The sequence below is a fragment of the Strix aluco genome, chromosome 21 (genome assembly GCF_031877795.1).
Source record: "Strix aluco isolate bStrAlu1 chromosome 21, bStrAlu1.hap1, whole genome shotgun sequence".
Taxonomy (NCBI): Eukaryota; Metazoa; Chordata; class Aves; order Strigiformes; family Strigidae; genus Strix; species Strix aluco.
In genome coordinates this window covers 4,413,833-4,425,618 of record NC_133951.1, presented here as the reverse complement: position 1 = coordinate 4,425,618, position 11,786 = coordinate 4,413,833, and the positions used below count along the sequence as shown (strand labels likewise).

The window sequence follows — 11,786 nt, the reverse complement described above, 5'->3', positions numbered from 1 at the left end:
CAGCCTTTGCACGTCTTCCTCACCCCAATTTTCTCTTCACCCAGCTCGCGTGCAGCTACAGCTTGACAGGCACTGCCAAGGCTGTCGTTGTTCTTGCTTTGAGCGGATGTCGTGGTTTCGTCTGGGACTTTCCGTCTCCTCCAAAGCGTACTCCTTCAGAGCAACAGGATGCTAAGGCCAGGAAGTGGTAGTCGCGAAGTAGCAATGTTGAGACAAACAAAGTCTAACACAGTTCCTTACACCTACACCTCAGTGTAAATGGGGATCACACACTACCAAGTGGCTAAGTGTGCTCTTGTGCAACACATACTGGCTGCACACCAAAGGCTCCCATCTGATTCCTCACCTGGAGCTGCGCTTATCTCCTCCCAGGAAGAAGCTGGCACAGCGCCTGCAGGATGCAGAGGAACATGTTGAGGCTGTGAATGCCAAATGTGCCTCCCTGGAAAAGACAAAGCAGAGGCTGCAGAATGAAGTGGAGGACCTGATGATTGACGTGGAGCGATCTAATGCTGCCTGTGCAGCTCTGGATAAGAAGCAGAAGAACTTTGACAAGGTCTTTTGCGCTCCAGCACCGGGGCTCCTGGGCAGAGCATGTCCTCCTGATTGCCACCTCCATACTGACACCCCGTTTCTCTTCAGATCCTGGCAGAATGGAAGCAGAAGTATGAGGAAACGCAGGCTGAGCTGGAAGCCTCCCAGAAGGAGTCTCGCTCTCTCAGCACAGAGCTGTTTAAGATGAAGAATGCCTATGAGGAGTCCTTGGACCACCTGGAAACGCTGAAGCGTGAGAACAAGAACTTGCAGCGTAAGTCCCTGGCCCTCTGCCCCTGGCAGGGCTTTCTCCCTGTCCACCACTACCACCTGCAGGTCTGCAAAGATACTTGTCACCGTGGTGTGGCAGTGCCCTTCCCATTTGGCTCTGAACCTGACCATGCCACTGGTCTTTGTTCCCACAGAGGAGATTTCCGACCTCACGGAGCAGACTGCAGAGGGAGGAAAGACGATTCATGAGCTGGAGAAAGTCAAGAAGCAGATAGAGCAGGAGAAATCTGAAATCCAGGCTGCTCTAGAGGAAGCTGAGGTACACAGGATTATTTATTTCCCTCTTACACATCTTGGAGCTCTATCTCATTGTAAGTGCTGTGAAGTCATTCCCAGACACAAGAGGAGAAGAGTGTTTGTATAAAAGTGTAGAGATATTATCTAAACGTGGCAATCCTTCTTATTCAGAGCTTCAAGTTCAACATTTCTCACATAGAAAGTATTCTAATTTATTCTTTTCCAGGCCTCCCTGGAACATGAAGAGGGCAAGATCCTGCGCCTCCAACTTGAGCTCAACCAGGTGAAATCTGAGATTGACAGGAAGATCGCAGAGAAAGATGAGGAGATTGACCAGCTGAAGAGAACCCATCTCCGAGTTGTGGAGTCCATGCAGAGCACCCTGGATGCTGAGATCAGGAGCAGGAACGAAGCCCTGCGGCTGAAGAAGAAGATGGAGGGAGACCTGAATGAAATAGAGATCCAGCTGAGCCATGCCAACCGCGTGGCTGCAGAGGCACAAAAGAACCTGAGAAACACGCAGGGAGTGCTCAAGGTCCACTGAATAAAGTTTGCCTACAGAGATATATCTTAGCTGAAATTTTCAGTGCCAAACAGCTCTGAATCTGCTTATAATTTCTTTCAATGGCTCTACAGGATACCCAGATACACTTGGATGATGCTCTCAGGACACAGGAGGACCTGAAGGAGCAGGTGGCCATGGTGGAGCGCAGAGCAAACCTGCTGCAGGCTGAAATTGAGGAGCTACGGGCAGCACTAGAACAAACAGAGAGGTGTAGAAAGGTGGCTGAGCAGGAACTGATGGATGCAAGTGAGCGTGTGCAGCTCCTCCATACCCAGGTGAGGTCATTTAGTGAGAAATGGCACTCTTGGGAAGCAGAACACTTGTATGCTTTATTCCAGTCACCACTGACAGCTCATCTTTGAAGATGAGTGTTATCTTTTCTAAAGTAATCATCATGATACTAAAAGAGATCTTTTCTGAAGAAGTGTGTACACTGGCTGTGTTCCCAGGTTGCATTCAGTGAAACCCATTCTTCTACCTTCTTTGCATTCTAACATGATCTGTAGAGGAAAGACACTTAGTTACAGGGACCAGATATTTTAGTCACACATGCCAAACAGTCTGCCATCTGAGCAGTCAGGAACTGAAACTCTGAAACAACAGCAACATTAATTCTTTGCTCATTTGAGATGTAGCACTAGAGAATCCTCATATTCCTTCAAAAATATGACTGTCCACTCTAGCAAGAAAGTGGGGATGAATTCCTGGCTCTGATACAGCCCATGTCAATCAGGCTTTGCCATGAGCTACATGTCATAGCAGTCATCCAACAATCAAATGCTGAAATCTATGGAAAGGGTCTGGTTTAAAATGCTGAAAAGATTCTGGAAGGAATCCATCCTATCTACATTACAATTTTTTCTCTTTTTAGTTGATGAGAGTGAATTACTCTTCTCTAATTATGTTGACGAGAAGGCATTACGTTGACTTCCCTCACCATATTTTTATTACTCTCTTGTGCCAGCCTTCATGGATGAGATGTGGCACAGATTATGTACTCGTTTTCAAATTGATAAAATTAATTGTTGGAGAAAAAAAGCAGAATTGTTTCCCAGTGATAAGAAATTTTACAGAAAAATCTGTGGTATCCATTTTTCATGTAATTATGCCTGAAATTATTCAAAATCCTGTAATGTTCATGATTTGAAAAAATGAGCTAACAAAAACAAACCTCTGATGCTGATCAACAGAACACCAGCTTGATCAACACCAAGAAGAAGCTGGAAACAGACATCGCCCAAATTCAGGGTGAAATGGAGGATACGATCCAGGAAGCCCGCAATGCCGAAGAGAAGGCCAAGAAGGCCATCACAGATGTGAGCTGGGGGCTCCTTTCACTGCTAATGGTGGATGTGTTCTCCCCCAGAACGTCTCCAGCCCCAAAATGGCTTTCACCCTTTGCTCTCATCAGGCAGCCATGATGGCAGAAGAGCTGAAGAAGGAGCAGGACACCAGTGCCCACCTGGAGAGGATGAAGAAGAACCTGGACCAGACGGTGAAGGACCTGCAGCACCGTCTGGATGAGGCCGAGCAGTTGGCACTGAAGGGAGGCAAGAAGCAAATCCAGAAGCTGGAGGCCAGAGTGCGTAGGGCTTTTAGTTGTGTGTGAGTGAACGTGTCACGTAAGTAACCACCAGGGAAGCTCCAAAGCCGGGCTTCTCATTGCAGGTGCGGGAGCTGGAAGGGGAGGTTGATGCCGAGCAGAAGCGCAGCGCTGAAGCTGTGAAGGGCGTGCGCAAGTACGAGAGGAGGGTGAAGGAGCTGACCTACCAGGTAAGGAAGGAGGCCTCCTTGAGCTCACACACTCTTCTTGAAGAATGTCAAAATGTAGCCCTTAGGGATTTCTTTCTGTCCTGAGTCACACAGTTGAAAAGCAGAAGACTGAGAACATCATACGAAATTATCTTTCTGGTCACATTAGGAAGATTCAGCCTGTCACCTCTGTCTTACTGGACAGCAATGGTCTATGAGGAATGTTACTCTGTGTTTCATGTGGAAGGCAAATAGGTGCTTCTCTTTCTTGTTCTTCTCTTTAGTCTGAAGAAGACAGGAAGAATGTTCTCAGGCTCCAGGATCTGGTGGACAAGCTTCAAATGAAAGTGAAATCCTACAAGAGACAAGCTGAGGAGGCTGTAAGTATTGTTGTGTGCAGAGTCAGTCTCCATCCAGGTGAAGGTGGAATTCTGTGGTGGTGTATTGGTGTTTTCCCCCTGCATACCTGTGTTTGAACTTTTGTGTCCTTTTCTCATTGTGCACTCAGGAAAAACAGCTGAACAGCTGTTCTGGCTGAACAGCTCAGAGTTCTAGAGGGGTGTAGAATACATTTTCTGTGAGCATTACTGCATCACTGGGAAGAGCAGCAAAGGCCAGGTTTATGTGGGAGTAGGTCTCTGCTTCTTTTCACTTTCTTTATTTAATATTTCTGCCTAGCAGGGATAAAAATATACCTTAAAAATTTGTATTATATAATTTTATAGCAGTAAATAAATGGGAAATTATTTAATGGAAAAAACTATAATTATATATAGTTTTTCAAAAATTCCAAACTTTATTAGTACTTCATATCCAGATAGGGATTCCTAGTATATCTTATTAACCATCTAAACATTTAGCATTTAAGCTATTTCTTTGGATTCCCCCTAGAAGTATTGGAGAGAATTACATACTAACTCACAGTCAGGGTTTTTTTTATGTGAAGGTGAAATACCACAGCATGTCCAGTGCAGTGCATTTTAAAACCTATTTTATCTCTATTCCTATCCCCAGGAGGAGCTGTCCAATGTCAACCTCTCCAAATTCCGCAAGATCCAGCACGAGCTGGAGGAAGCCGCGGAGCGGGCTGACATTGCAGAGTCACAGGTCAACAAGCTCCGAGCAAAGAGCCGTGAAATTGGCAAGAAGGCAGAAAGTGAAGAGTAAATGCCTTCAGTAGTGTAAAGTGAAAGAGAATTGCACAAAATGTGAAATTCTATCACTTTGATTTTGTAATCACTGCTTAGTCCTTCATCAATCTCTAGATAATTAATGCCTAGATAATAAAAATAGTAGAGATTTTCCCATGGAAATAATAAGAAGTGCACTGTTGTATTTTAATCATTATCTTGAATTCTCATAAGGTTTATATTTTTCCTTATTTAGATTCATTCAATTAAAAATCCTGCTTTGGGTATTTTTAAAGTGTTTCAGCCACTGTTAAAGTGGTCTAATCAGATATCTGTCTTCATTCTCACCATGGAATTTTATCTAAGACTTCCTTAAGGGAGAAAAACATTATTTCTTTGCAACAGAATTTAATTATCCCTTAAAACTTCTGCTTTAGGAATACAATAGGTTTCAATTCAAAGGTTCTGTCCAAATAATAAGAATTTATTGCATCTTCCAGTAATCCAGTCTAATCATTGATTATTCTACTAAATCATGTGTCTTATTTGCTAGATCTTTTTTCAGTTTAAACCTCTTCAGTCCTTCAAGCCACTTTGAAACATAGTTTAGAGGACATTTAAAACTGAGAGCTACTTTTAAACTTTCATTCATGAAAGTGATGTGCAAACCAACATTCCAAGGGCAGCACAACCAGCTACCTCATGGTCAGTGTTCATTGTTTATTGTTTATATTCTGTTCCCAAAAGTCCCTTGAATCTTCTAAGCTGGTCAGGCAGTCACTTAGCTCCTATGTAGTCTCCAGGATAATCCAGATAACTTTGCTTAGGTTGGCCTCACTCAAACTGTGGGTTTTCATACTTTGTAGATATCAACATACAACAGAGAAGCCATGGTCACCTCTTTGGAAACGGAGAAATAGGTGTGACTTTCTCTGTCATAATCTAACACCTAGAGCACTTATCCTTCCACAGTCTGAAGGGATTCGAACCACTGAGACCTTCTCATGATTGTGTCATATTCCACGTGGAAGTAAGATAATTGGAGAAACCAAATCAACCATTCCTGTTGAAGATGCACTGCTCTACCTTCAGGAAAAAAAAAAAAAATCTAGAATGAAAAATTTCAAAATGGCCTCTGTAGGATAGAGAAAATACTCATCTAGGAAAAGGATGACTACATTTGATAGACCCATCAGCACTTCTGAATGGCTGGCAATTAACTAGTGTTACAATGGGCTTGTTCAACTCCTTTTTTGATTGGTATGATGAACCTGATGACTCATTAGAGTTCCCAAGCACCAAGGAAATTCAATTACTTTCCTTTTGAGTTGGGTCATGCCCTAAAACTTTCTTCCTCATCTTTTCCCTCTCCTCGGGTCTCATATCATCTTCTTCCTTTCATACACCAATGTTAATTGGACAATGAAGCTGTGGTGCTATCTATCTGCTGTGTTTTGAAGAAGTCCAGAGCAGAAGGCTATGATAAAAACACAATGTAGTTGCTTTCCTCACAGTAGACTTTTGTTTTTAGTTTCTCCATTTGACTTCTTCTGAGAGGAGTGATCTAGCCCACCATGCATCTGCCCTTTGGCATTGAGACACCACTGTCTCAGACAAATCTTACAGCCACTGTGCTTCTCAGTGAACACAGGTTAGACTGAACAATATTGCAGGTCTCAGAACTGATCATCATTCTAAATGGTTTGCCAGTCACAACCCTCCCATTTCCTCTTAAAAAAATAAAGTTATTAAGCTTTACGAATTCTGTTGTGAATTACGAATTCTGAAGACAGAATTATGATTGGTGTTCAGTCTACCACAGTCACTTTGATTATGTAATAGGTTATATAACCTTTAGTTGTTTTTCATAGGTCTGATTCTTAATTTAAGACACACGAAAGACAGCATTCAGTGACTGAGAGGTATTCAGGAATTTTTCCCCTTTGTTTGGTGTTTAATGAGTATTATTCAAACCAAGCCTGAAGATGGAAATACTAAATTCCTCAAAGGCTTTCCAAGGTTATAAGATACGTGTGTGAAACATTACATATTAATGTATTTACTGTATGCAATTTATGCATCATATATATCTGTGTGTATATATACATACACATACATATATATGTGTATATAGATACATACATATATACATACACACATGCATATATATATAATGTTTGCAAAGCTATTTTTTCAGCAGCAATACAGAAACATGAAGATGAACGTTACTGTTTCATCACTGAGACATAATCAAGGCCAAAGGCAGTCACTATTTTTAGCATTCAATTTCAAGGCTTTGATAAGCATTTTGCAGCTTTACAGGACAGCTTCTTCTGACTGCAGTCCTGGCTGAGTGTCACCACATCTCCAGATGCATTCGCAGAGTCACAGGACAGACACCTGAGAAATGAAGACTCTGGGATTCATTGCCACTGTGAAAAGTCTTGCTATCAAGTTCCTTTCAGATGAAGAAAAAACATGACAAATCAGCATGCAGCCTTTATACTATGTAAATAGCCCTGTTCTCATGTATGTCGCAGAAACAAAAGCTGTAGAAGACCTTCTTGTTCAGAAACCCCCTTACTTGCCAAAGAACTGCTTAGGGTTTGGGGAGCCCCGCTTCCTACTTTTCATGGTTTTTTTCCTGCCTCTGACTCAAGCTGACCATCTTTTTCTTTCAGGAAGTGTGTAGACTTCTAACTAGATTGTAGTCCAAACCGTTACTGTCTATGCACACAAACTTTATAGACAGTAACTACCTTCTTTGAAAACAGCTTTGCTTGCATCGCAGTATAAAGACAGGAGTTTGCTTTTACACAGGCTCTTTCCTATCTACTTTGCAGTGTATGCACAGGATGAAACCCTGGATTACAAAACGTGGGCTGCAAAATCTCTCCAAACTCAGGGATCTGTATCAGTTCATTACAGGAACCAAGGTTGACAGGTCCATTTTATCAACCTAACAGGGCAGCTCAGCCATGAGGGGGAGTTTGCAAGCCCACTGGCAGCAGCAGATAACATTATTCCTGTGGGACAGACAACATCCATGGACATCAGCTGGTGTGGTCACAGGGCTGTGCAATGCTGCGGCAAGCACAGCAAACCTCCTCTGACTGTGGAGGTCATACGTACACTTCAGCTGTGTCTAACAGGCTGACTGTGAGTAGTCACGCCCCAAAGAAGAGGCTGGACAGCAGCTTCTCCCTCTCTTTGCTAGCCTGTCACACCTTGCAGACACTGTGCAAAGACACTGGTGAGCTATGCCAACCAGAATGGTTGCAACAGATCTGGTCTCTTCAGGTTCTTTACAGTATTGGGCCATTCAAGTGACACCACTGGCACCAGAAAAAATGTGAAGGCTGCCACCTAGCCTATCCGGCATCTCACCATTCACAAATGGCACAACAACATATTGATGAGGCCTCAGACATTATGCTAACATCAGTAAAAACACCACGTTTAACTCTTCCTGTTTCCCCTCTAAATGCATCTGTGACTTACCCCATCCCTGTCTGCCCCAAATCCATGTGATCACACCATAGATGTGTGTTACCAGCCCTGCACTCATCCCTTTTCCATGCTTGCTCACGCTCTGTGTTCATAGAGCAGTGCCACCAAGCTTCTACACCCCTACCAGCCTGGTTCTGCCTTCTGTGCACCAGAGGTAGTCTGACAGGGGGACACTCTCCAATACCCCCTGAAGAGACTATTGCAATACCATACTATGCCCATTACAAAGCAGTGTCTTGCTGCTGCTAAGTCTTAAAACACAACAGCAATATGGAAAAACATCTCTGGCCTGGGAAAACATTTTCAACAACAGCTAAACAATATTTCACTCACAACTATCATGCCTCAGCTAAGTCTGAAGGAGAGCAAAAGCAGTAAGTGGAAAAGGCTCAGTCTTATGCATGGTTTTACAGAAAGAAGACAATAAGGCTTCAGTCTGGTTCAGCCATGACATTGTCTCTGCCTGGCTGACTTCTGCTGAACTTTTTCAGACATGGGGCTGCAGCTACGGTTCTTCCCCACTGGTACGATAGGCTGCAGAGACTGGGGTTGACTGAGGAGCTGATCCCACCCCTGCAATAGCTGATACCAGCAACTTCTTGGAGCAGGACAGTCACAGGAATAAATTCCAAAACCTCATGAAAGTTCTGCATGTGCTTCTTAAGGTCTCTCTTCCACCTCCTTTGCAGATGCCCCATTGTTCCCACACAGAAAGCACAGCTAGCATGCAGGCATCTGAGTGGCGTGTGTTACGTTATGTGATAAGAACTTGTCTGAAAACCCACAAAACAACACAGACACAATAGCAGGAGGAGAAGCCCTGCCCAGCTACTCCCATGCCTGTCACAGGAGCCATCAGCCCATCAAAGGCACTCTTCCTCCAGTTCAGGGTGCAGTGGGGACCCCTGAGGAACAGGCACCTTTGTCGACCCCTCCCAGAACTCCCACAGGGCCCAGGATCCAAGTGTGAAACCCACTGCCATGAGCCACAGGGAGCAGCTCTCCTTTCAAACTCAGGAGGGTTGCTGCTGGGGAGTGTGGGACGCATTGTGGGATGCAGGGGAAGAGCAGTCAGGATCACACAGGGCTAGTGTTGGGATGCTTAAGGGAGGAACCAAAGGTGTGGAAGAGGTGGGGCTAGGCAATCTGGCCAGGAACAAACATAGGAAAATAAAGGAGTAAGAAGATAAAAAGGGCCGATGGCAAGTAAATAGTGGCTGGTCAGTACACTTGCTGGTCATGCCCTGTGCTTGATCATTGCAGTCTTTCCTATCTTGCTATCAAACTCCTTTCTAGCTCTGTCCTGAATGAGGGCTCCCTACTTAGTGTGTGTGGGGTGTGAGTGCAGAACCTGGAGTCAGACAACAGGATGGAGAGCCCATGTGTCCATGAAGCAGCATCTGGACCAAGTGCAGGTGTGCGAGTGTGTAATTGCTAGTGAAGATCAAGCCAGACCAGCTGATGAGCAGGTGAGATGGCCTGGGAGCAAAGGGTGAGTGGGTCTCCAAGGGCCAGCCCTGGGTGTGACAGCACTTGTGTCTTGAGGGACGGGAGTGTGGCAGGGGTCGGCTATGGGATTAAGGGTGATCCCATCAGCTGCATGTGTGTGGGAGACAGTCTGTACCAGCAACTGGAATGGAGCTGCAGCCTCAGGGCCCTGTACATCCAGGTGCCAGCAACTGGCGAGACTGTGATCTAGGGGGGCTATTCCACACCAAGGATCTGAGCCCAGCTGCTGGAGGGATCCACCTTGTACATATGTATTTATATTCTCACTAGTAGACCCCCATCCTGCTCAGCCAGAGAGAGGGGCAGGATGAGAGTACTGGCAGTGTCTGTGTTTGTGTAAACACTCTGAGTGTCTGTTTGTGATCTGTAGGACTAGTCACATAGATATAAGTTTGTATGTATACATGTATGCATAGATAGATTTATATACATATAGACGTATTTATGTAAGTAAATGCATATACACAGAATATACTTTTGCTCTCTGCCTGTTTGTGTCTCCTGGGAATACATTTTCCACCTTGCTACAGGGGGTATGGACCAGGGGGCATGGATCTGGAGGCACAGAACTGCAGCAGCCTCGCCTGTCTCAGGCTATCGGATCCAGCATGGTATATTTTCCTTTAACATCTGGCATATTTGGCAGGAGGCAGCTGGCCTGTGAGTATTCCCAAAATAGCAGATTCAATATTCCTAATATGGGGAGAGAACTGATCCTTTTGCAAATGTGTTCTGTTAGAATTATTTACCAAACCTTTGGAATATTGTGAGGGAAACTCCTGGACTAACGAGGTGATGGGCTGAGAAATACACAATATTGTGTATGTGAAGACTGATGTATAAATCGGCTTTGCGAGTAGAGTTACTTTCTTTTGAAAAACTGTTAGCAGCCATAAATTGAGTCGTAACTGTATCGACCACGAAGCAGGTCAGAAAGCTAAGGCCAGGTTGTCTGCAAACCACTAGTTGGAAGTTGAATTATGAAGAGGTATTGACAATTGCAAATGAGTGTCCTCGACTTACGGAAGAGTTTCTCATTTTACAAAATCTGGTAATAGGGCTCCAGATCATGCAGGAACAATATGAGCCTTTAGGAGGGATGAGAGGTGCAAATTTCAGCCTCACTTTTCTATTAAGGATTTTGTGCTTTCTGCCCTTTCCCTACCTCCTTTGTCTCTACACCCCCCCCACCCCCCCCACCCCCTTTGTAATTCTTTCTTTGAAATGAAACTTGTAGCTGTAAGCATTGTAAATACGGGGATAGTGCATCTGTGAACACTGTCAATAATGTGCAGAGTGTAGCTGTGTGATGGACACGTGTTCTGTGTGCATGTGCCTGCTGGGAATGCATCTGCAGCCTTGGTACTGGTTGGACCTGAGGGCATGGAGTTGCAGCAGTCTTGCCACTCAGTTCTATGAGATCCAGCATGTTACATTTTTCTCTAAAATCCTGGGTTTGCTGAATTGCTTTCACAAGAGTTCCTTCAAATAGCTGCATCTGGGAAAAAGGGGAAGGGAACTAAAAAGAGTTGGTTCAGGGTCTTCCCTGTTAAATATGGAAGAAAAGGACGACACAGAGTTTTGTTTGTCTGTTTTAAAAACTAGAGAATTGCAGCACATTTCACAAATGCCCCTGTTTCCTATATCCATCCTCCCAGATATTTTCATAGCAACGAGAGTAGCAGTGCTTGAAGGAGCTGGATTCAGCCTGGGTCCACAAAGACACCTTGGAGAGCAGCTTTGGACTAGATTACTGGCCAGGTAGTGCTGAGCAGCCACCAGAAGAGCAGAGCCCTGGGGTCAGCCCAGTGACCGGTGGAGGTCTGCAGCTGACTGCTCTCCAGACTCCAGGAGGAAGGTGAAGCTGGTGTGGGCAATAGGAGTGCAACAGAGAAAAGCAATCTTGACTGTGTCAGAAGGTCACTTCTACATTCTGTCTTTACTGCCTACTTTGAATAGGAAACAGCTTAAGCAAAGCACAGTGTTGATGTCCCAGACGTAGAAGATATTTTACAAAAAGCAGCAGAATCTTTAGCACTAGGCAAGATCCTTCTGACACCCTGGTAATCATTACTCAGTACATTAATGACTTAAAATAACGATAGCTGTTTCATAACCTGCTAGCAGGCTCTACAGAGAAGGATAGCAAGGGTATATGGGACATTACTTAGGAGGGGTGTGAGGTTACATAAGGAGTGTGAGGACACCAGGCCCACTGAGGCAGTACTGGAGGGCTGTACTGGGCTCTAATGCAATAT

The 11,786-nt window shown here is 44.5% G+C and overlaps 1 protein-coding gene across 2 annotated transcripts in view; it reads left to right on the top strand.

Moving 5' to 3' along the window:
- The window catches only part of LOC141933127 (myosin-1B), a 50,937-nt gene extending 46,223 nt beyond the window's left edge, over positions 1–4,714 (top strand). The window contains exons 29-38 of one of the 2 annotated variants that reach the window (XM_074847515.1): positions 373–556; positions 643–808; positions 960–1,084; positions 1,289–1,597; positions 1,699–1,902; positions 2,818–2,943; positions 3,039–3,209; positions 3,296–3,400; positions 3,664–3,759; positions 4,394–4,714. In XM_074847515.1, coding sequence (XP_074703616.1) covers positions 373–556; positions 643–808; positions 960–1,084; positions 1,289–1,597; positions 1,699–1,902; positions 2,818–2,943; positions 3,039–3,209; positions 3,296–3,400; positions 3,664–3,759; positions 4,394–4,546 — 1,639 coding nt within the window. In that variant the 3' untranslated portion in view covers positions 4,547–4,714. The remainder of the gene's footprint in view (positions 1–372; positions 557–642; positions 809–959; positions 1,085–1,288; positions 1,598–1,698; positions 1,903–2,817; positions 2,944–3,038; positions 3,210–3,295; positions 3,401–3,663; positions 3,760–4,393) is intronic. The other variant, XM_074847516.1, reaches the window with a different exon arrangement.
- Positions 4,715–11,786: the final 7,072 nt, after the last annotated feature.